The following is a 25,468-nucleotide window of genomic DNA, read 5'->3' as shown; positions in this document are numbered from 1 at the left end:
AGTGCCTGAACTGGTGGTTGTGCTTTCAAGGAGAGCATCTTTGAGTTGCCTCCTGCTGGTTCTGGACAGCAGCAGCCTGGAGATGGCTTTGGTACTGCAGAGCCACCCTTCACCCCCATGGCGGCCGAGGGCTCCTGATCCTGCGTCTGGCTGCCCCAGTGCCCCAGGGCTTTTCTTGCCCGGTCTCCTGGCTCCTGCTGCGGATCTGCTGAAGCACAGAGCCTGTGTCAACAGCTCTCCAGGCCAGGAAGGCTCAGTCCAGCTGTGGGTCAGGGCTCCTGAAACTCTCCACACCAACGAGCCCTGTTAAAATCCCCGTACAGATTTCCAGCCCTCTTAATCTTTTGCAGTCAATCAAATGGATATTTTGATCGTGTTCACCTAAAATGATTTTCACCAGAGTTCTGTAGCAAACTGAATTTTATTTTAAATCCTGTCAACTATTGAAATAAAGTATCAAGCCTTTGCTAATAAGCATTAATAGTCATTGTTGCATCTGAATACAAAAGTGAATCAATTTTAGTTCTGTGTTTATTTGATGGTACATGGCCAAACTCTCTAAATCTCTTAGATTGCTTTTATGACACTTTAATGCATGTTCAAGTTGAAGTGAAAACCTTTTGTAGCAGTTGTCAGTGAAATATCAAACAGTAGGAAGGGGATGACACTTAAAATGTTCATTTAGCACATTTTCACACAAGAATTAAAGCAGCAACTAGGTAATAAACCTCAAAGGGGAGAGAAAAATGTTACCATTTCTGACAACAGCTGGATAGTTTCTGTGGCACATGAGGAACCCATTGTTGGTATCTTTGGGGCGTGCAGCAGTGTTCATGTTATTGCCAAGGATGGGCTGCTTTTCACAGCCAGGTACTTTATTTTATTTTGGTCAAATCTCACCTTCAGTAGAGAAAATAAAATTTGGAGAACAGACAAAATATTTAAGAAGGTAGTCATGTGGATTGGCTGGATAACCCGTTTAAAAAAAAGATTGTATCAGACATTGGAAAATTGTGTGTGGTTGTTGTTTTGATTATTTGTTGTTTCTCAGTGTCCCTGGCCGTTCCTCAAGGGAGCAGATAGTTCCTGCTCTGGGATTTGCTGCTGAGGCTCAGATCTGCCAGACTTGCTTTTTCACAATAGATCAGATGGGATTCACAGGTGGCTCCACTCTGGCAGCTGACTTAACTCACATCTCCTCTGCTCACAGAAATTTTTGGTCACTCATCTGTCTTGTCACAACTGTGCCTGCAGATTATGAGGTTAGTACATGGCACTATGGGTTGTGCAAATGATTCTTGTGTGTTGCTTAGGAATAGCCAGCTTCTGTAAGACACTCTAAATGCCTGTGAACATACTTTGCTCAGCGGCTTTTTAAAAACCTGAGTGATCAATGAACACTCATTTCCCAAATGTCAGAGTACGTGGAGGGAAAATTTTCCTCCCTTGCACTGTTTCTGACTGGGCATCACATTTGTCTGCGACCTGTGCACACATCCTACAGTCTGACCTTTTCTTTGGTTTCAAATAGACTTGCCTAACTCCTCCCTGACAGCAGTGTTTGCTGCATGCTCGCTGAGAACGTGCTGGGGAAACTAAGTGCCCATATCTATTTTATGCTATCAGGAGGACTACCCAGCTGCCCTGTATTCCCCTCACCTAACTCACAGGAAAGCTCTCCCTGACCCCAGGAAGTGGAGGGAATCGGTGGTTTTAAACACTTGTTCCTCCCTGAGTGGTTTTAGCAGAGTGTTGATCTCCCACTGCTTTACAGCTCTCTGGTGGCTGTTGGGCACCACTGCTCTGTGCCATGCAGAAATACCAAGAGTTTTGCTCCTGAATGCCTCACAGCCCTGGGTGAGTGAGGGAGGCTTCTGACCCAGGTTCAGGTGCCTTGCTGCTGGTCTGTGACCAGAACACAGTAGCCATTTTGAGAGCCATAACCTCAGACCCCAGAGAAATTCTGCTCTTTTCTCCACAGAGGAATCCAGTCTCAGCTGCAAGATGGAGACTAACCAGTGCTAAAAACAACTCAACAGCCAGGACAGTGATGTGGGATTTGCTTCTGTTCCCCAGGCCTACGCTGGGTGACATTCCTGGGAGTGTTTGCACCAAATTTGCATCCCAGAGTGTCACTGTGATTACTGTCCCGCTGCTCAGCCCAACCTGGGCTCCTCAGGGAGACTGTGCAGGCAGGCAGCAAAACCCACAGCGGGTCAAACAGCAGTGTCCTGTTCCCCTTGGCATTTCTGGCTACTGAGCAGGCTTTGAACGAGCTACCACAGGCATTACTGAGGAGACACAGAGATGGATGAATGTGCTGCGACAGCCCTAATTTTGGGAGTGGGAGTGCACACACAGCAAGCATGCTCAAGGTCACTTGTGCCTTCAAAGCAAGTGGACTGGCTTTGTGGTTCAGATGCAATGCTTGCAGCACTAGGGCTTCTGCAGGGCTCCAGCTGATGGCTGTGTAGCCCTTGATTCAAATACCAGTTTCACATCACAGTGCTGTCAACAGCTTCTGGAAGCCCAGTGCCTCCAAGCAGACCCCGATTTCATGTGAGAAATCTGTTCAGCTCTGCTCAGAGCAGGCATTAGATGGGGTGTGCTGCAGGTACAGCTGCTGGCGTCTTCTCTGGGCAGCAGCATGAAACCCATGTGCTTATTAAGATGCCAGATGGAATCTTTGGTAGGAAGTCCTTGCTAAACCGCTCCTTACCCATAACTTAAAGCCACCTCTTTCAGGAGCTCTGGAGGGTTCATCCCAAGCATTAATTCAACAATAGGTTTCCTTCTTCTGAAACTGACGGCACTTCACACCCTGCCTTGACTTCCAAACACTTAAGGTCCAGACACCTTAGTGTAACAATCCCTGGCTCCTCTCTTTCCTCGCTTTTGTTTGCAAAGACTTTTCTGGGTAGCTTTTGAGCATTTCTGTTCTGACCTGTATCTGGCTTCAAAGTTGTTTCCCTTACTTGGCAACACACGATTGCCTTTAACATGTGAGCCGCTGCTATGATACATTAACATGACTTGACTGCTACTTGGTGAGATATTTAAAGGCTGCTGAATTGTTACTGTTCAGAATGTGGCTTATTGGTATTAATGAAATACAAAGCTTATGGTGCCAATTAGTCATCTCTCATTTACTCAGAATTCTCTCCATCCTTATATAAAACACACGCTAGTCACAAACATCAAACCAAAAACTATCCCCTACCACCCACACTCTGCAGAACCAGGTGTAGCAAAGTGCTGGCTGGCGTTTCCTGTAGCTGCTCCAGTGCATGTGCAAGCAAAGAAGGTCTAAACGGGTGGACGTGTTTGCAGGGATTTGTCAGTGCCAGGGGAGGCTGAACAGAGCTGAAGCTGGGCTCGCATTGTTTGGACACACTTTGACTTCAGCACCAAGATTTCATCCAGCATGGCCATGAAATTCTGAAAATCCTGGCAAGGAAGGCACAAGGAAACAGTAGCGAACAGTATCAGTAGGTTGAAAAAATCAGCATATTTTTTACACTGCAGCAGAATGTAAAAGCATTTGCAGAGTAGAAGATTAAATCAGCATTTCCTTTTTAAGTCACAGCCCTCACAGGCAAAGGTCAGTGCCTCTAAATACCAAGGTTCACTGACTCTGGTAGTTTTATCTGTTAGTGAAATTACAGCTCATGTAGTGGCTTAAAAATAAAAATACAGCAGCTGCTGTCACTCTTCTACTCTGGTTAGCTTTTCAAAAGTTTGGTACCAGGACTGGTCATCCAGTTTTACCATGTACTGAACTCTGTTCCCGACACCTCTCATGTTGGATTTATCAATTATGAAAATAAATGGTGAGTTAGGTCACTATGGATCAGACATTACAGTCCAATCTTGAGAGATGCAAGGGATTTATGTCCCATCAGGTCATGGGGCCATGGCTGCAGGCCTGCCATGAGCACCGTATCCAGCCTCAGCCCAGGGAACTCTACCTTTCATTGCCACATGGATAAAAACCAGTATAGAACTGTGATTAAAACTGGAGTTTTCATCCTTTTTTAAGTAGGGCTTGTATTAGTAAGGGAGCACTTGGATGTGCTCTGCTCTCCAGCTGAGAGTAGTTTGGTGCTTTTGTTCACAGGTCTGTGCCTGAGAAGCTGGGAGGTGTCAGCTTCCCCAGGTCTGGGAAATTCAGCTGCTGTGTATGAAAATCAATCATGCAAAAGCTTATTTGGCAGTACTCCAGCTGTATGTCCTGCACTGCATCTCTGTCCTGCAGGGAAATCAGGACAGCGATGACGACTAGCCCAGCTGCTGTGGCATATTTTCTTAAGCACTTTAAATATTGCTTTGTTCAGTGTGTGTCTGATCTTGGCAGGAGTTTCTCCTGCAGCCAAAGTTTCATGGCTGAAGAAGCTGAAACCATCTGCAAATGGAAGGAGAGAAGCTGATGCATGAAGACCAAGCACATTTCATTACCCAAAAAAGGTCATGCTGTGAAATAAAACTACAGGGTATGTTATTCACACACTGCTGGGAAGGCCTGGCAAGCTTGTAAAAATTCTGCTAGCCTGAAAATAACTGCTTGCTGCAAGGGGCAAATAAATGCAGGGGGAGAGCTGGTGTCCAGTGACTAACAAACTCAAGAAGAACAATCTCAGAAGATTAAAAAAAATTAAGAAGATGAAAGATATCTTTGTTTCACTGCGTTGTCTGCCAGAAAACATACAGTTTATGTCTCCTGTGCTGCTTTGTGAACTGCATGTTATCTGTAAAACAGCATATACAATTTGAAATCACAGTGAATAAGCCACATGGTGGCCTCACTCCAAAGTCCCTGAGGGAAGAGTCCCTGTACTTCAGATCTGAACTGTGACAGGAATTGAAACGGTTTGATAATGTAATGCAGCAATGGAGCTTGGCTTTACTGAGAAGCAGAGGGAACTGGGAAGGCAGGTGTTCTCATCAGAAAATGTTCATAGTCTGGATTTTCACATAGGTGTGACAGGCATCTGTTGGGATACAGGAGAAACAGAGAACTGGGATTGCCTAGCTAGCAGTGGGGCCATGCAGGTGCCAGTTTTTAGGTCTAGGGTACACCACTGTCATCTGAGGCAAAGACAAGCCAAGAAACACTTGAGTAACCAAAGCCAAGAGCATGTGAGGCACAAGCCACAGTGGTCAGAACACTGGAGTAAGTGAGGCCCGGGCTGTTGGCACACCTGCAGTGTGAGAGGCAAAGAGGCTCCCAGAGGGAAGAGCCAAATCCCACCAGTGTCCTGCCCTAGGGGTGTGCTCTGTTTGTGGTATTGGCTTACTTGTCCCAGTCTGCAATAACTAAAACATCACAGGGACAGATGGCCTGTCTGGTACAGTCTGCCCCGTGATGCAAGATAAGGGAAGGCTCTCTTATCAGAGACAAGGGCTTCAGGCTTGGCCCATACATCTCCTGCTCCCCAAGGGCCTGTCAGACTGGAGACTGGCAAACACAGTAGGCACTGAAAATGAGAGGCCTCTCCCAGGACTAAGACAGGCCTTGGAGAAGGGCTTGAACTGACAAGGAACAGCATACCACCAATTCAAGTTAACAATCTCTAAGATTAATTTATGCAGGCTCAACGGGCACCAAAACCATCATTTGAAACACTTACCATTGCTGACATCTGATTTATCAAGCATTCCTCTTTGAAGCACAGGTGTGCCAGTTCATCCAGCTGCTGCTGATGAGCACGAATTAGAGTCTTTCTGATTAACAAAAACACACACTGGTTACACAGCCTGTAGTGTAATCACTGTTTGTAATCACAGCTGGCCTCAATAAACCTTCAAGAAAGAGGAACACCCCAGAGGAAGCCTTGGTCTCCTGTGTCCCTGGCACTCAGGAAGGGCACACCAGTGCTCCATGAAGTGCACTGGACTGCACTGGTGTGGGCTTCAGGATGAGCTGGGTGACTGAGGGCTGCTCACAGAGGAGTGACCACAGCCCGCCCTTAGCACAGGCAGCACACAACTGCTTTTCACTGTAGGAGAATCAAGGAGTACAACTAATTGTTGTGTCTAATTAATAGGTGAAATGGTTTATGGCCATGAGTCTGTAAATAATTCCAGTACGAAACAGGCTGAGCAGGAAAGCAGTGCTGCTGTTGATTCCTCTGAGCAAGTTTCACTGACCAACAATGTATTTTCAGTCAAGAGAATGCAGTCTAGTCCTGGGAGCTGACAATGGCAGCTCAGAGTACTCAGAAGCTTTATATCTACATCTTTAGTGACTGTTCAGCTGCCCTAGCAGCTTTTCTTTTCATTGATGGAACAGCTATAACCTGATTCTTGATGGAAGGTTTTGATATATTTTAGGTACTTTACAGCTTAGAGTAAGCCAATTAATTACTGAGAACTGCAGTTTGTATTATAATATTTATTCCTCTAGCATTATCCTAGAAGCTCTAATATAATAATTGGTTTCCTGTGAGATTTTAAAATATCACTAAATAAAAGCAACCATATATTTTTAAGATAATTACTATAAATTATGATGAACCTCATAATTATTTAATAAAATGATTAACCATTGGTTTTTTAAGTACATAGGAGTATGACATACAAAAACAGGCAAATGTATCACATGTCCATATTTTCTAAGCTTCACTACAAACTTCATGATGAGCAAGACTTACTGTGCCTTTTCTAGGGCTTCCCTCTGCCATTTCCCCATCTCTGATGCAGCACTTGGAGAACAGCTGCTGGATACTTGTGAGGGGCATTTTGCATTTGCTATTGCCTTATTATCTTTGGTTGCAAATCCTGCATCTGCAGCAAAAGTTTCTTGTGTAAAAATACTCTGCTTTGACTTGTTTTTTGGCAATCCTGTCTCCTCATTGCCAAACGATGACTTGGCAGGGTCTTCAAAATGGGTGAGGTCCTCATTCCTCAGTCCTGGCTTGGGCTGCTGCAGCCGGCTGCTCTCCTGAGAGGGGGTCTCTGGCCCGGGGACAGTGGATCCAGCTGTGGATCCAGCTGTGGATGTTTCTGCCGGGTCACGTTCAACAAACAAACTGCGCCGGACTCCCTGCTTGGATAAAACTGATCGCAGGTGGCAGCAGCACGGCTTCACACGGCCACAGGTGGGTGGGAGCTTCTTGTCTGTGGCTTGAGAGGAGCCCAGCAGGGCACAGAGCCTTTCCCCGTGGCTGGGCTGCTCTGCCAGCTCCAGCATGCTGTCAGTCATGGCTCTGCTCCTGGTGCACGGCCAGTCCTCGTCCTCAAAGCTGCTCTGGGCATCACTGTCTGGCACCTGCTTCTCGCCGTGGGGCTGCTCTTGGTTGGAAGTTGCTTTCTCTGTTTCAGTTGTGTCCTCACCATCAAGAGGTGATACCCGGGGTGGGGTCATGAGCTCAGAGGTGAATTCTGAGGAACAACTGGAAGAAACGGAGTGGCTGACTCCATTTTTTCGAGCTTTCCAATTTACACCTCCTCCTACAAGGGTAGCCTTTTTAGCCAAAGTGGATTCTTCCTTCTCCTCATGCTGGAGATCACATTCTTTGCACTCTGGAGTTCCTGATTTCAACACAGGAGATACACATGGGGTTGAAGCATCTGTTTCTGGAGTTAAGGTGGCTTCACTGGAGTAAACAGGATGTCTGTGTTTGGACTTGTACTCTTTGTGATCAGGTAGGGAGTCCTTGCCATTTCTCCAGCTGCAAGCAGGATCTTCCTGCAGGCAGTAAGGTTTTTCTGCAGTATTGCTTGGAGGGAATTCAGCTAAGTCATAGCTCCAGTCTGCAGGAGTTTTGCTGCAGCCTGCATTTTTAATGGGTTCCTCTACCTCTGAGCGACCCTCACTACAATTCCAGCTGTCATCTAATCCATGGTCTTCCATGGGTACTGAATATTTAAAAAATAAATCCTGCCGCTTTTGGCCTTTTTGCTCTTCTTCGGTTCCTTGCTCTCTTTCATGAAGGAAAAATGAATGTTGACTGGATTTGCTGCTATTTCCTCTTTTCACACTCTTTTGACTACAGACAGGTGAGAAAGAATCTTCACTGAAATCACTGTCATCCAGATCTTCCTGCTGTATCCACTCTTTGCTCTGCCCTTCAGTTGGAGGCAGGCTCAGCTCCTGCTTCAATTGAATCTCCTCGGGCTTGTACTGCATTAAAAACCTCTCAAGGGGTTGATAGTTCAATTTTTGCTTTAGAATAGGGGGTTGCTGAAACTGCTGGTGATAAAGACGTAAATGCTCTTCCCTTTCCTTCTGATATGGAGGCAAATATGTCCGTGGTTCAACAGACTGTTTAGCAAAAGTATTTCCCCATTCCTGTTCACTTTGGAGATTGCCATCTCCAGAGGAATTATCGTCATTAGGAACAAATTGTTTCTGAAGAGGTTGCACTGTCTGAACTTTCAGGCACTGGACAGGTGTTCTGTTTTGCATATACTTGTCTTGCTGGCCATTCTCTTCTGTGGCAATGAAATCCTCCACTGAGGAGCTCTTTTCAGGGAGGGGGGATAGATAACTTCTCTTCAGGGGATGTGTTATTTCTAGGACTCCCTTAACTGGGGTGGTGTGGTGGAAGCAGGGAGTGCTGGTATCTTCTATGTAGGCATGTCCTTTGCCAGCTCCCTTGGGGGTAGAGGTAAGAGGGACACCAGGTGGCTGGAGGGTTGCAGGATATGCCTTTGGTTTTGCAGCACTTGAGGGATGCTGTAGGCCTAGCTTCACTTTCTTTGGAGAGCTCTTTTCCCCAGGCGGCAAAAAGGGAGAGCCTGGGATATGCCTTGGAGATACAGTTCCAGCTTTGCGACGCCTTTTTGTGACAGGGGCAGGGTATCTAATCCCTTTCTTCAGCTCTTTGACCCTGTAAAAAAGAGGCTGGATTTAGAAGATGTCATGCTTTCAGATAAATAACAGCATCTTCAGAACAAATTAATGCTTTCACATACTAAGACTAAATATTGAATTGAACATCATGGTTTGTTTTCTGTCTGTGATCTTCACAGGTATCAAAACCCTCCTGCTAAAATTCCTGGACTTTTGGAAAAATCTATAGCAGTCTTTTTAAGCTGTTCCTTGAGCAGTGCATAAAGGGTGAAGCGAGGAAATGGCCTCAGTTCCAGTGCAAGTGCATTTCCACACATTATAATGCAGCAGAACCAGCTGGTATTCTCCACAGCACATCACAGAGTCCCACAAGGCTCAAAGCAGGACTTTTGAAGTAGTTGCAGCAGGGCTTCATAGCTCAGGTGATGTGCACAGGGCTGCACTGCTCCTGGATCAGACTCAGCAGTACAGCTGGAAGAGATGATTAACTGGTATCACCCTTTCCCTTACCACCCTGACCCTCAGCTGCTCCCTCTGCTCCTCTTGCCCCTCAAGCTGTCTGTTGTCCTTTTAAGACCAGCATTGCACAGCTTGTAATTTACTTCCTGCTCTGTAGGAGGGAGGGTGAAGGCCTTGCACACATTCTAAGTAGAATCAAAATACAAAACTAAATCAAAACTTCTGATTGCTCAGGTCAGTAATCCTGCAGTTACAGGGCACACAGTGATATTTTCATCACTGAAAGTGGCCATCAGAAAGTATTACAAGACCCAAAAAATTTAAGACAAAATATAAGAATCTAAATAAGTAACAATTTTATTAGCTTTTTAAAGATTCTGTTTCTCGCCTAAACCGACATTTTCAATTCAACTATAACAAAATGTAATTGCAAACATCACACATTGCTTTTTACTTTGTGATTTTCACCCTGGCAAGAACTGAGTTTCGCCTCCTACCTGTCAGCATATCGCAGAGTGTTCAGGGTGTGCTCTGCAGCTAGGTTGCTTGGTGAAACATTGGCTATCATACATGTCTTGGAATTGCCAATGAAAGAGTCTTTCAGCACCTAGGGTTTGAAGGAAAAAGAAACTGAGTTCTTAGCAGTTCATGTCTCTTGCATATCCTGTAAATTAACAATATCTACAGAAGAAATTCAACATGAGATAGTGGCTTTTAAATTTTTTTGATAAATGTAGTCCTCTTGTCTCAGTTTTTCTTGCCTGTATTTGTTTATAGTTTAAAATGAATGCAGGTATTAATTAGAGCTCTAAACAAGCCCTTGTTCCAGATGCTGCAAGGTTGCCAATATGGTTTGAGGAATAAAGCAGAAGTTACAGCTGAAGTAAAGAACTATTGATGAAAGCTCCCAGGACAGTAACTGAATAGAAGATGCAAGAGTGTTTTCAGACTGTGGGGAGATGGATGGTAAGTCTGTATGAGTCTGGACGGTAGTGTTTAGGGTTTTGTTTGATTTCAGCTCTTGGCTTGTTTGTTTTTTTTCCCATGCCAGTCCCCATTGTTGGCTGGAGGAAATTGGCAGCTGGCTTTAATTCTGTGATTACCTTTAAAATTAAAATTTACAAAAGCTATGCATTTCCTCTCTTCCTCAAGAGAGGAAGCAGTTACTGAACTGTGCAATCTATTTATTTATTTATTTGATTTTTTTGTTTATTTTTGTTCTCAGCAGGGAAATCTCTCCTCCTGCCTTTCTGCTCATCTTACCAGAGTTAACTTGCTTTGCCGGAAAGGAGTATGCACTTGTTCCTGATCCAAGGCCCGAATGCATTCCTTTAGCTACCAAAAGAAAGAAAAAACAGAAGAGAAAAACAGATCAGTCATGCACTGGCAAGGATCTGAACAGCAACAAACCAAGGCTACCCAGGTCCTGTGTCACTTTGACTCTTACTATGTGTTGTCCTTTGCAAGGTGAATTTGTGCCCTGCCTGATGGCTCTGTGGGCAGCACCAGATGCAAGGAGCAAGCACACACATTGAGCACACATGGAGCTCCACAGAGCTGCTGCCTGCACTACACCTAGCTAGTCTGAAGCCAGACTGGGTGTAGCCTACACTATGCTGCAGCTTGCAGGGCAGGTGTACCCAAAGGACAGAGCTTTTTGAGCTACCTCTCTTATTTTCTTTCTTCTCGAGATAGCAGATTACAGCATTGTCATAGTGATACTGCCATCAGGCATTTACAGCCTTTCTACATTCCACAAACTCCCACTGAAAATGACACTTATTCTCACTTTCACAGCATTTTATCAAAAACTGCACCTGTAACAAGAGATTAAACTATTGTAATTCTTTAGTCTGGCTCTCATAGTTGCAGTGTCTGAAAGTCTTCCACTTGAAAACAACACGAATATTCAAACCAGCAGCAGACTTGAGATTTCATGGGTTAAAAGGTCTGAAGAGAGTGTTAAGATCGTTGCAGCCAGAGCTAGGTTTTACAGGCTGCACGTTATGAAGATTTACCCAAAGCTGCTTTTTATATTTAATTCAGTCACTACTTGTAGATTGTCTAGATATCTTCTTAGTTTCACACAATACCAAAAATGTACAGACTCTGATTTTACAGCTTCTTTTAAAAGAATTTCATGGGCTTAGGATTCTCGGGAATCACAGAATTGTTTAGGCTGGAGCAGACCTTCAAGATCAGACTTCTTTCTGTAGAGGTACCAACTCCCCATGACACTCAGTTATTCATCAGCAAATACTCAAGAAAGCATGAAGCACAGAAACACATTCACTTCACAGGCTACCACCCCAGCACAAACACTAATATTCCAGTGCAGAGAGAGCCTCTATGCAAAAGAGCATCCACATTCCTAAAGCAGACCAAGCTACCTCCTATTTACAACACACTAAGAGGTACAGCTGTGTGCAGACTTCTGCACTGCTGGCTCCTACCCTGGAACCTGAATCACCTTCAGCCTGGCTTAGAGAAGCCCCCAGTCACCACTGAGCCCTGCTTGTTTGCATTAGAGGAGGAGCAAACCTTTCTGCAGCATTTACACTTACAGGCACTTCTGCTTTATCTTAGATGGCATTTTTCTGCTCCTTTGTCCCTCTTTGCCTGACTAAGGACACTTAAAAAGACCGTTTGCCTCAGGAGTGCATATCTTCCTGTTCCTTTCTCCCCACACATAGACTGATCGTTTTTATGCTCTTAAGTCCTTTATTCCAGATTTGAAAGAGAAGTCTAAGTGGTAAAAATAACTGGCAGGAACAGATGTGCTTTCATGAAACAAACATGGCAATTCCAAGCCAGTATTATTTAGAAGGGACAAAACCTTCTATATTAAATATGGGACTTATACTACACCTAACATTGTCCATGCTATGTTTACCTGTCTGGCAGTAAGAATGGATTAAAAATACTTAATTTTTATAAGGATATCTCTTCCTTCTTAAATTGTTTTTCAGTCATGAGACAAATTAAACTGAACACACATAGTATCTTGGTTATTTTTTCCTCTCTATGGAATACATGCATACATTATTCTGTGGTTCATTTCAATCCTAAAATACATCCTAGTAATTAAATACAAAACTTTCCCCAGACATAATAGTAGCTTACTGCCAAAAGACTTTGGTTTATTTCTGCTCCTTCCATTTTTGTTTGTCGATCCTTTTCTTTGGCATCAGCTGCTCTTTCACTGCCAGCCAAGTCAATGAATGATATCCTAGAAAAAACAAAGTTGCATTTATCTTAGGGGCTTTTTTCCCCTCTTCTTTTTTTCTTTATTAAACCAGCAGGCTGCAACACATGGTCTTAGAAGAGTGATTAGAAAGAACTCCTTTTGAACAAGAAACATCCATTGGAAATATCTGAGATACCAAAATAGGCATAGGAGCAAGAACCGTGTCAGAGCATCTTAACATTAAATAATATAAAATGTAGTTACACGCAATGATAGTGCTCCACAGTTTAATGGATAAGCTGTGTAAAGTACAACACATTCATCTTTCCAGATAATCACTGTGTTTGTAGTTTCCTAAGAAAAGGGCTAAAAGAAATTGTAAGTGTTTTGATTTCTCCTTCCAGGTAAAACAGACAACTGCCATGTCAAATGGGAATTCAGGACAACAGGGACAGAAATTTCCAGTGTAGCAAGTCACTGAGCTTTCAGTGATCCCTACTGTTTCTTTCCACAGAACTCCATTACTCCCTTTCACACTCCCTAGCTCCGGGTGCCAGCTGCTGTACTGACTGTGGCACTGTATCTTTGTCTTTGTTCTACCTCTTTTCCTGCAACAGCCCTGACTTTTTTTATCGGCACATCTTGGCACCCTTCCCTCAGTTCAGCTCCACCTCCCTTTCAGACACACAAAACCCGCCCAGTTCAAATGCCACACCTACATAAACCTCTACGCTTTTATTTCTAAGCCTGCCTGTTCTGTCTTTTGCTCTCTCCAGTGTTTGTGGCCCTCCCATTTTGCCTTGTGTTGAAAATTAAATCCTGGGAAAGAAGACAGTGTGGTAGCTAATGGAAGGAGGTGTTAGCAGGATTTTGTGATACTTGGCAGTAATGCAGATGCACAGACATTCTTCCTCAGACCTATTTCTTGAGGTTGTTTACTCTGGAGAAAAGATGACTGAGAAGAGGTACATTTTATTTTTGAATACACAAAGTGGATGCCACAAGTGTAAGTAAATTGCTCTTTCTGTCTGCTGCAGATAGCATCAGAGTCACACATTCAAATTATCATGGAGGTTTATGTGAGGTACTCTGATTCTTCTGGCCAAAGGCAAACATTTGTTGTGGAATCATCTCCACCTGGGCTGGTCATCCCACACTCTCTTTGTAGTCAATTGCAGGACAGAACTGCTTTGAGGGGCAAATGCACCTGACATAATTTACTGCAGGGATCCCAGAAGTGGCAATTTCATTCTACTGACTTCAAAGGTGGTGGTGAGTTCACATGTGGATAAGTACACCGCAGGTGTCTACCTTTAGCCAAATTAAATACTGAAGATGAGGGGATGGATTTGATTGTCAAACTCCTTCACTGGAAATTTGTATGAACAATTTTGACAAAGGTCTTGCAGACGTGCCTACAACATTCTCCTTGGAAATGGAGAAAGGACTGTGGAACTTTTTTAGTCCCTTTTAACTCTGTCTTCTAATTTAACTCACACTTGTGCACTAACACCTCCTCTTTGTCTCTTGGATGTCCCTGGGCTTGACATCAGCACTGAGCACTTCTGCTTCCGGTCTTACCTCCCAAATGTCCTGTTGCTTGTGTCTTTAATTTGAATTTGGATGATAGCATGAGACCGAGAGGAATCTGAGTTGACAGCAGTAACTCCTGTGCTACGTTCTTTCCCTCCCTTCAAAATCACCTGCAAAATAAGGGGGACAAAATCCAAATGAATTGTAAATAAAACCACAATCTCTCAGAAAGAGATCTGTCCTCCTAAGGTGAGGATACATTGTGAGGAAAGGTGCATTACAGCCTTAAGATTTGGTGCAAGGCAGTAGAGGTAGACTGGATCCCTTCCAATAGTTCTTTCAGAGCTTTATGCATGGACTTGTTTGTAGTGACACTACAGAGCTTAAAGAGCTACACTGCTTAAAGAGTTACACTGCTACTAACAATATGTTGCATCAGACACTCACTCATATTTGAAAAATATTCAAATAATAAAATTAAATTATTTCTTATATTGCTGGCATACTTTTCTAGTACTACAGATACAATCTAAGAGACTTATGAGATTGACCATTTTTTGTGTTCTTTTAAAATTTTACTTTCTCAAGTACTTTCTTACTTACTCACTAGATGAGTACAGTTATCCAGAAAGTCACACACAAATTTATGAACTGCCAAAACCTTTCTAAATTTCCAAAACTAAAAAGAAAAATTATGCCAGAGTAAGGAACAAATTTAAAAGATTAATTATACTCAATAAAACAGTAAAATAAGAAAACAAGGAAGGAAGGCAAGGCAGAAGGATAAAGGCTATTTCAAGATACAAATCTGGATAATTCTTTTTTGAAAAATTTAAAGGACTATTGCAGAAAGTCTAACGTTGACTGCAGCAGGACATTCATCGAAAAGCCATTAATTTTGCTTCTGGCTGCAAGAACAAATCAAAATATTGCCTAGAAAAATCAATACATTCTCAGCTAATAGATGTGAATTATTCATGCTTTTCAGTGGCCAGTTCTCAATGAGCAACATAACCACCCATTGCGGCTTCTGAGCTTTATATCAGTGCTAAGTGAAGATAATTTCTGAATCAAAGCCAACATCAATGAGCAGTGATTAATTAGGGATGCTTTCAAAGCTCCATATGATATATTTCCATATATCTGTTGCAGAATACTCAGAAGTTCTGAGTCAAGCCAGTGACATTTCTGTCTTCAAAAGGGCCTGTGAACAATGTAATTTTCCCCCCAGGATATCTGTAAAAATTAAGTAATTTAATAGCTCTTCTGTGTGTGGAATGTGATAATACCAAGGAATTGCAAATCAATCATATAGTAAATTTGCACTCCAACTTGCAGAAGCATCACCAGCTTGTCCTGAAGCTTGGAGTTAATGGGAAGATGAACAACTAAATTAAGTGCAATATCAGTGGACAACACTATGACAATTTTAATGAGCCAGTTACAGTATCAGGTACTTGTAACTGACACTTCCTCACCAAAAAAAAAAGAATTAAACTACGCAAAGTCAGGCTAAATAGCAAGTGGATTTAATCAGCTTGCTTGCTGCAGGACAATACACAAAATTTGCCAGTGTCCTTTTAGGGCTCAGCCAAGTAGGGAAGAAAACTGAAGCCTTGTTCTTGGTGAATGTTAGCTACTGTTTAAAGATCTTCATTTTACTTGGCTGTTATCATGCACACACATAAGCAGTATTTTAATCCTAATCCAGACAAAATATGTCAATCTTAAGTATTTTCTAATGTCTGTTTCTAATAATTTTCAAATTTATATATTCTGTGCAAAAAACATATCTTTTATATACAAAATCTAAATCCGTAAAGCCGCAAGATACCACCCTGCCAGAAAATACATATCCAGCTTTCAAGGTCCCTTACTGGGACACTGTTTAACTTCTGGAATCTTTCCCTATGGAATGGCAGCAGAAATGACAGCTGTTAGCATGCGACTAACACAAGAAACAGCTTAAGGAAAAAAGGCACTTTTAATAGAGCCCCTTGGTGTCTTGCTGGGGTTGCCAATTTCAGGGCCTTAAACAGGAATATACACTGGTGCTACACAGTAAATAATCTCTGTAAGTGACACACTTCACAAATGAGCAAATTGGGTTGCAGAAGACAAAGAACAAATCCCAAACATTACCTCCAACAGCTCATCTACAGAATCCACCTGAACCTCCCGCAGTCCAACTATCTGAACGACATGCTTGCCATCTTCTCTTGCAAAAAGCCTGACAAGAGAACAGTGTAAAAAAGAAGATATCTGAGATCTTAAAAAGCAGCAATGAAAACACATGTCTGCACCGTGACACTGAGAAAAAGCAATCAAGGCTACTGACAGGGGAGAGGCCCTGCTGTCATTCATTTATTTTCAGAGCTGAAGAAGTACTTAATTTATAACAAGTACCACTGACATTTCACTGCTAAAGAGACATTACCAATGCATTTCTGCTAGTTCAAGAATATAATAAAGCAGGGGAGTAAATTACCATGTTTACATGTTAGAGTTCCTGTCTCGCTTTAAACTACATCTCAGGCTCCCCTAAGTCCTCATCAATCTGTAAATTTTGTTCTGTTCATATTCTAATGTTTTTTCCACAGGATTTAAAAGCAGTTCCTATAGCCTTAGAGTCGTATTTCAGCATCACCTCCAGAGGCTTGCTGGGCTGAGTCACTGGGCTGCCAGGCAAAGGTGCCCAGGGAGAAGGTGCGCAGGCTCTGCAGAGTCTGGAACGTAGGAATCAACAGGATCTTCAGAGACTGGACTGGCAAGAGCCAAATCCCCACTGGCACAGCAGGAGGGACAGCCACAGTTTATGCTTGAACAGGGAAAGATAAGGACTCCCCAATGGTTGACACGCAACAGGCTGTCCAAACAAGTTGTGGATGTCCCATGCCCAAAAACGTTCAAGGCCAGGTTGGATGGGGCTTGGAGCAACCTGGTCTAGTGGAAGTTGTCCCTGCCCACGGCAGCAGGGGTGGAATAAGATGATCTTTAAGGTACCTTCTCAAAATGTTCTATGATTTCAAGACAGGAACTTCTGGCTACAACAAACTTGTTTCTCTACCTATGGATGTCCAGCTATTATCTTATTACAGTGTAGCAAGAGCCTGAGCTTGTATCTCAAACCTAAGTCCTTATTTTTCCCCCAAACAACAAACCAGGAGTCCCTATCAATGTCACAGTATCTACTGTCAGATCTTGCTATTGTCCCTAAGTATCTCCTGTGAACAACCCTAATTAAATATGTAACATTTACTATAAATGCTAGTATGTTAAATGTAATCACATGAAAACAGTAACTGATTTCCAAACAGTAACCAACTGATTCACAACCACAGGCTTGTAGAAAATCATACCTTTGCCTTCCATTTAGCAGGTCATAAAGGTGTCCACAGTAGATCTCATAAAAACTGATCAAAACCACTTGCTCTTTCCTGGATGGTGATGCTTCCAGGTACCTAAAGATGTCCTGGGCAGCCAGGGCATAGAGTCCTGGAGTCCGGTGATTCCCTATCATGGTGTAAGTCTTGCCAGCACCAGTCTGCCCGTATGCAAAGCAAGTTGCATTGCCTCTGTGAAGACAGCATATGTGTTTAGTGACACATCTGATTCCTTCATATCTATTAAATAATATTCTGCAATGCTGGTATCTATCTATAGCGGCCCCTTAGCAATGAGGTTTGATCTGCTACCCTCTCTGGGAAACTGAAGGATGCTTAACAATGATTTCCAAGCATACCCTATGGAGATCTGATGTGGCACAAGGTGCTGGCTCTCTTCCTTTCCTTTCCCTGCCCCTTTTAAAAAAAAGATTTTGCACCTGGCTCAGTACTCCTGGCAGAGGAATGGGTAAAAATGTAGGGCTGCAATAATCACAGCAAACAATTTCTTGCCAGTTTAGATTGCAGACTGGCCTCGCCATGGTGTCACATTAAATGAATGCCGGCAGGAGGGATGGAAAAGTAAGGGGGAAGCTGGGAAAAAAATAGCATAATTTCTTCTGGTGGCATTACTGGACTAGCAGAATTGTGGCTTTAGTGATTATTACACAGCAAGGTAGAAGCCTCATTCTCCGCTCTCACTTTCCTTTTCTCAAGAGCATGATACTCTATCTCTGTCGATGACACTTGGAGATTTTCAGTAACAGAATGCTCCATTTTGGTTATTTTCATTATGGATATGTCATATTTTCCTTCAAAGACTCAAAGTAATTATATTCAAGTATATATTCAATATATATATGTATATAACCTTGCATAGCAATAAGATGCCTCATGTAAAGCCACCATAAATTTCCCATTAATCAGGAGGTATGTAATTACAATTAAACCTCTAAGCAAATATAAATCAATAAAAATAAATCACAAGGTTATTCTTAATTTCTATTACCTTGTGAACTGTACAAATACATGTAAAAATATCTCTCAGTAGTGTCAGGAAAGAGGTAACATTATTTTTCTACAGATGAGTGTGCTCTGCCACACAGGAGCCTTTGTTAGAGTGAAGATGAGAGCTCTGAAATCCTGGGACACGTTTTTATTCTAGGCTGACCATGCTGTCACTTGGTTGCAACTGAGTTCAATTTAACCTTCTTCTGTAATTGAGATTTGTCACTTAGCATGAAAAAAGTTTGCCATGATTTACTTTTGTCAAAATTGCAATCAAAGATATTCTGAAAGGAGGAAAGCATGTGGCAAATGTGAAATCAAGGTACGTGTCAAAAGATGAAAAGCATAAAGCAAAATTCAGGCATACACATAAAACTGGAAAACAGCAAAACAACAAATAACCAATGTAAGCACTGATGCCCTACCCGTTAAAAATATGCTGAATGAGAGGATAAGCTGTCTTCATGTACACATCCTGATTGGTACATGACTCCTCGAAGACTTCATCAAAACAAAAAACATGCTAAAAAACAAAGACAATCTTTACATGAGCATGAATATGTTTCACTTCCCCTCCAACTCCATTCAAAGGTAAAATGAAACAATGAAAGCTTTTCCAGTGACTTCATATGGCTTTGGATTAAGTAGAGAGTGATCTAGCACACTTAATATGCAGCACAACTCATGTAGGAACACACCAGTCAAGAGATTCAGGGTAGGGAAAAAAAAAGAAAACAAAAATGCCTCAATTTCCCATTACTCTGAAGCATAACACGCCAGAGCCTTTTAACAAGAAACAAAAAAAAGCTAATTAAAGAAAACTTATTCATGAAATTAATCAGTCTACAGATGTACTGTCAGACTGTAACAGTAAAAAGAACTGAGAGTCAACTCTTGACTCTCTCAAAATTAGTTCTCACTTGTGACTTAGTTGTGATTAATTGCCTCCATTCTTATAAAAAGTTTTGTGCCAGAAAAGAAAGAAGCTGCTCCTAAGCAAAGCTACATTGTCTGAACTCAAAAGGGGGCAAGAAAATCAAAACTTCCCACACTTCAGATCAGACTCAAAGAAACAGAGTCTGTGGAAATGATTCAGTATGTTTCCCACTGTAAAAGGTGGCACAAGAACTGGGCCTGAGAGAGATCTGAAATTTTACCAGATACTTCAAACTGTTGTTACTAGGGCCCAGGTTGTAAAAATAACAGTCAGGAGAGCGAGAATAGCTTGCTGCCTCTACCAATCAGTTCTGTTCCTGGTGCTGTCAGTCACAAGTGAGAATTTGAACTATGACAGCACAAAATATTTGGGATTAGGAGACAAAGACAAACGGGAACTTAATTTCCAAAAGCATTTGAGAAAAATGGAAGGGAGGGGATGAGGGTATGTATGATTCATTGAAACAGACCTACAATGCTTAAAGAGTAGAAAGGGAACTCCTCACTGAAGTACCCTGGAAAGCCCTCAGCAGGCACTACTCCTGCAGCAATGGCATGTAGCAGAGGGCTTATTTTGCCACATACAAAGTTCCAAAAGACAAACCTCTACACCTTAAAATTCTGGGCTTGGGTTTGCTGGCACAGTCTGGCATAAATCAGAAGCAACTCAAATATAGACAACTCTGAGCTAAATCAAAAGCCCACCACCTATTTCAGTATAAGAAATACTAATAGTCCTTTTCTGTTTTCCCTCATGGAAACTCCAGCTTGACCCTTCCATGCAAATAACTGGCCCATAAACACAACCTTCAATGGATGATGTTACCTGTAAAATGTATTGTGTAAGATCGACTGCCTCCTTCTTCTCATGGAGAAGTAGGGTTTCCTGATCTTTCACTGTGATTATATTTGCCTCCCCACGTCTCTCCTCCCTCATGCAGAGAGGACGTTTTCGGACACACACTCTGATTTTGTCACTCTCTGTCCATGGAGTCTCTTTGTCGAAAGTATTGGATCTACAACAATAATGGAGGTCCACATTTTAAAATCAAGTTACAACAGAATATAGAATACATCTGAATTTGTTACATTCATCACAGAATGTTTCTGCTGTTAATGCCTATCAAAAAACTCCATAACACACCTCATTTTTACATGATGCAGTTTCTGATGATTTTTTCCTAAACAGACTGATGCTTCCTGTACACTTCTGTTAAAGGAATAGTTATGTTTGCACAGTTACACTCCTGAACTTGCTGCTGGACTGACATATTTTCAGTTGTACACAAACATGAGATGGAAGCTGACATAATATCCAAGTTAATGTAATGAAATTTAATCTTGTGCAATTATTTGCACTCATGATTAGTCACTTAATCATGTACAATGAAAATATGAATAGATTTTGAAAAGGAAAAGATACAATACTTAGTTGCTTTTCCTCTCATGCTGGACTTTTTTCTTCCCATTATAGACTGTCCAGCTGGTTACAAGTACATGACTCAAACTGGCAAATCAGATAGTATCACCATGTTCCTGTTCAGCTCAAAAAAAAACCCAAACCAAACTGATCTCATCCTTGTCTCCCCTTTGGTCTTTTTTCATAAAAGGGTTATGTGGTTTTAGACCATACACAAAGTTGTGCTCTTATGTTTCAGCAATTTTAATTTAGTCCCCTTTCAGACACCTCAGACACAGGAAGTAATTTCATGTTTCATTGATTAACCTGCTGCGTACCGCATTTTGTGAATAGAATGGGCTTGAATTAACCAAAGTGTATTCAATTTTTCTCTCCCTTCTTCAAGCTGTCTTTAGCCAAATCAGTAAAAATTTTCAGCCTGGATTTGCATTTCAAATAATCAAGCCCCAACTTGCCCAAAAGCAGTGTTTCTGCCACACTGTCCAGGTGCCAAAATCTCTTAGCATAGCAACTGAAAACTCATATATACAGTTGTCTAACAAACTGTAACCCCCAAGCTACTCAACATCTCATTAACATCCACATGCTTGTGGTATCATTGCTGTTGTGCTCCATGATTCCCCAGAAGCATGTGAGATGCACATTTAAATCTCAAGATATGTCTTTGAAGACCACACATGAGCAATCTTCATTGGTCACCAGAGTCCTTGTAATTTTAGTACAGCTTTCCTGTGCAGTTCAGGATCAGGCTGTGCATTTAGATGGAAAATTCTTTTGTCCGAAAAGAAAGGCAATGTCCACTTCATAAGCTGGTGTGAGCTTATGCATATCACTAGGCACCAAATGTTGTCCAACAAATGATCAGAAGCTCTGAAGTTTAATTCTGATGCCAGATGGCGTAATTGGTGACCTGCAGCAAGAGTCTGTTGTGCTCTAAGAGCTTGAAGCAGAAAGGATTGCAGTATTTGGAGAAAAAAAACCCTGAAAATTTAGAGACTCTGTTAATGAGAAAAAAGGAATAATTTTTTTCTAGTACAGAGGAACATTTTTGTTGAGTATATTTTGTATGGGAATAGAATGCACATTAATTCTATATGCTGAACCCAAAGTTCATATTTCTTACTAACTCTTTTAAAATATAAATTGTATTTTATGATAAAATAATTTTTCATTACTAGGAAAAAAAGTCAAACAACAGTCATGACACAGATCATCATAAATCTAATAATAGGTCAGAAGGACAATTATGTCTTTGCATAATCAAGTTATTTGCTGTGGGCAAGTTCAAAATAAATTTGAACATATTAACAGAACTCTTTGTCCTTCTGCTATCTGAAATCGTGTCTGTGTTTTCCAATATTTCTCATAAATGAGACTAGGTGAGCCTTCACAGTGGTCAAATCACAAGGTGCCATGCAAATGGATGGATTCAGTAAAGCAGTTAAGCACTTGCAAAACAGGAATCAAACCTGAGTGTAAGCATGCTGCTCCAAGCCTGCCTGAAATGCACAACTCTCCAAACACAAGAAAATTAAGTTGAGGCATTTCAGGAGGAGGATGCAGAAAGCCCACGAGATGAGCCATAATGCTTGGTACAAAAGAATGTGCTTGCAAAAGAAGAGAACAAGGAAAGAGAGAACAATGAAGAACATGTCTCTATTGCAGGATTAAAAATCTTTAACTCCTTTACTTGAGGCATTAGGTTTAATAATGTTTCATTTTGTAATTTGCCAACATTATAAATCCTGTCCTTTTAGCTGCACATAGGCTCATCTTCCAGAAGAGACAGAGAATGCACCCAGGTATTAATATATATTGGAGGCGAGTGCACTTCTCCAGAAGGTAGGAATGATTTTTTGTCCAGCCAAGGAGAGTTATAAACCTGTCTTACCTTTCACAGTTTAAGTGCTCTACTTACTATGTCACCTTAGTACTTTTCCACCGTGGCAGCACCATCTATCCCTCCAGGCTACATACACTCCAGGTGGGAGCTGTAACTGACACCTCAACCCCATGGATCTTTCCCTGGACCAAATCTTTCTCCACAACCTTCCCAGACCAAACCTAACTTCATAAAACTACCTCTTTTCATTCCTGTTAACTACCATGACTGCATTGCCAAAGCTAGATACTGGTATTATGCAGGCAGGGGTGTGTATATGCCTCTGGTGAATCAGGAAAAAAATATTTAGTGCTTTAAAAATGTTGCCAGGGTAGATTTACCAGTGGTTCATGATAACCCCAGCCTCTCCAGTACCAAACACTGGGAAAAGTATGGAAGTTACAGATCACATGCCTAGGGAGCAGCTGCAAGGCATCCTTCTCACCATCAGGTCTGTAACCCTTCCCAGCTGCATTCATTTTGCTTCCTTTTAAAGCTTCAGTTCATAAATTTCCTTATAAACAAATATAGCCATCACAGCTTGCATCCTTTTTACCAAGAAAAGCTTGACAAATTTAACCACAGGCAATGCTGTATTTTGGAAAAATAATGTTTTACAAAATAGTCCCATGGAAAGACAAAGATTGGCTCAAATACCAAGAAAAGAAAGCCTTAAATCCTGAAAGACAATAAAGACTATTCTTAGACAACCTTGGTGAGTAGCAGCTGGTCAAATTCAGATGATTCCTTCTATAAGACTCGGAGAGTTGGAAATGCCTATTAATATCTCTCTTGTCTGTAAGACTTTGCATTGCTCTGTAGTGCTTGGATTGCTTATTTGGAGGTAAGGAAGACAGATTCTGCTCCACAATTAAGAAAGAATCAATTATGACTAACCTGAAATATTAGCAAAATAAAGGTGAGTGATTATTACCTGATACAGGAATGAGGTAGTCCGTAATCATACCCTGAAATATGAGTTACTCTTTGTACAATAGGAACTTCAGAATCGCCCAGGAGAGGAGCAATATCATCAGAAACTGTTGGACAGCTCAGGTCATTTTTTGTACCTATTCCAGCAATATTTAGGTCTCTTCTAGTTAATCTGATTGGCTCTGGATTGTGTGGTGGGATGTGTCCCAGCATTTCCCCTACATTGTCCTTCTCTTCATTGGCACTGAAATCAGATGACTGATACAACTCTGGTTCAGAGTCTTTAACTGTTCCATCATTTTCTCCACAAAAGGACTCGAAATGCAGCTGTCTACGGGGTCTTGACTTGGTCACCTGAGGCTGCATGAAAAGGCCATGTGGTTGAAAATCCTGCTTGCTTAAGTTTGCAGAGCCTTCTTGTTGAGTATATTTGATTATTCTAATGAGGTGGAAAAGACGTTTGCGGTCATTTATGTCATGGACCCCCAGTTTGGAGAAATCTTCCATGGAAACCTCGGCAAGCTCATCAATTGTCTCAACACCAAAGGCAGCAAAGTGGGGATAGTATTTTTCAAGTTCTGCTTCACAAAGGCATTCGTAAAGGCATGATGCCATCTTTAACCTAGAGCCTACAAGAAATCAAACAAAATAAACATTAGAATAATATGAAACACCACATCTGACAAAGTTAAATGAAGAAACTACACATTTCCTGATGCCAATACTTGCAGTTAGGCTAGAAGCTTGTTTAGCTCCTAGTTTACCACACACCAGACTGACAAACACTAAAGAAAATAGCCATAACAACAATAAAGTAAAACATGAAACACATCTTTTCACCATGAAACTGTATTTTAAAATTATATACAATATACAACATGTAAGAAATGCACAAGGCAATATTACTCACTGCCACAGAGTTCCTACACGCCTGGTGTCTACTTGATGAATGCCGCAGCCACTGAAACCCTGTCTTCAAGCTATAGAATGTAAAATGCCTAATTTTAGACAGTCAATTTAATATCAAGGCACATGGTCAAACATGGTTCAGCTACCCCTGGTTAACTAACCAGAGGAGAAAAAATTGCACTTGTCCTCACCTCAAGCTGCCTAATTAAGACCATTCATCTTACAGATGAACTATAGCAAAGTTGCAGTTTTGTTGTGTACCTTTCTCTTTTATGTCATGAATCCTCTGAGCATTTCTGAATCTCCTTGACAGAAAAACCAAAAAAACAATTCTCCAAAATCTGAAAGACAGCATTTCTCTAAATCTATATATGCCACTGGAATGCCATACTTGCATTCTTGGGAAACCCAAAAAAGAAACATGAATCACCAAAAAGTATGCCCCAAATCCCCCAACTTCTTCACTTATGTCTTAGTGGCAATGCATGGTGCAGCTGTCTGTATCCCGACGGATTAGTATGTGCAGATATTTTTACTTCTTCCATAAAACACAAAAATGATAGCACTTCAAGTACTTGCTGCCCACTGCCTTCTCATATGTTTGTTCAGTCTAGGACCTTAACAAATACTGCTCTTACTCATGTTTGGAGGTCACAGTAAGACTCAACAAAAACAAGTTATTTAACTTTTCCTCCCTGTAGTTCAGGATAGAGTCTTTGTGAGGATTTTCAAGGCTCTTTACAACGACTCTATAGAAGAAAATAAGGTCATCCCCAAATTTGAGTCCATGTCATTAACTAATACATTATGTAGAAGTGATACCAACAATAAAATCATACGGATTAATATATAAAGTGCTGACTGTGTAAGATACTACAGAGGCCAAAATGTACAGTAGAGAACATTTAAAATTACTTACAGTCCATGCTTTAGGTAAAATTATGAGATTCAACAACAATGAACTAGAAGACCCAAAAGTTCACAAGTAAGTAAATTTATTTAACCTGTAGATAACATGATTCTA

At 41.6% G+C, this 25,468-nt stretch overlaps 1 protein-coding gene across 1 annotated transcript; it reads right to left on the bottom strand.

The window, feature by feature from the left end:
- Positions 1–353: 353 nt before the first annotated feature.
- On the bottom strand, positions 354–24,517 carry KIF24 (kinesin family member 24). Its single transcript, XM_030968384.1, has 13 exons — positions 24,446–24,517; positions 23,537–24,164; positions 20,127–20,316; positions 18,790–18,887; positions 17,333–17,548; positions 16,116–16,203; positions 14,022–14,143; positions 12,377–12,482; positions 10,517–10,588; positions 9,751–9,860; positions 6,651–8,831; positions 5,628–5,721; positions 354–3,447 (listed from the first exon to the last, which is right to left on the bottom strand). The coding sequence occupies exons 2-13, from the start codon at positions 24,148–24,150 to the stop codon at positions 3,307–3,309; spliced, it is 4,032 nt and encodes a 1,343-aa protein (XP_030824244.1). The 5' UTR covers positions 24,151–24,164; positions 24,446–24,517; the 3' UTR covers positions 354–3,306.
- Between the last annotated feature and the right edge of the window lie 951 nt (positions 24,518–25,468).

This window comes from Camarhynchus parvulus, chromosome Z (assembly GCF_901933205.1).
Source record: "Camarhynchus parvulus chromosome Z, STF_HiC, whole genome shotgun sequence".
NCBI classification, from domain to species: Eukaryota; Metazoa; Chordata; class Aves; order Passeriformes; family Thraupidae; genus Camarhynchus; species Camarhynchus parvulus.
Note: the sequence above shows the minus strand (reverse complement) of the source record. Positions and strands in the feature narration are given on the sequence as shown.

Excerpts from the sequence above, each read along its gene's own strand:
- KIF24 (XM_030968384.1), bottom strand. The coding sequence starts at position 24,150 with ATGGCATCATGCCTTTACGAATGCCTTTGTGAAGCAGAACTTGAAAAA. Across the intron at positions 5,722-6,650 it reads GAAGCCCTAGAAAAGGCACA|AAAGACTCTAATTCGTGCTC; the intron begins GTAAGTCTTGCT and ends TTTGTTAATCAG. Across the intron at positions 3,448-5,627 it reads TAAATCAGATGTCAGCAATG|GATTTTCAGAATTTCATGGC; the intron begins GTAAGTGTTTCA and ends CTTCCTTGCCAG.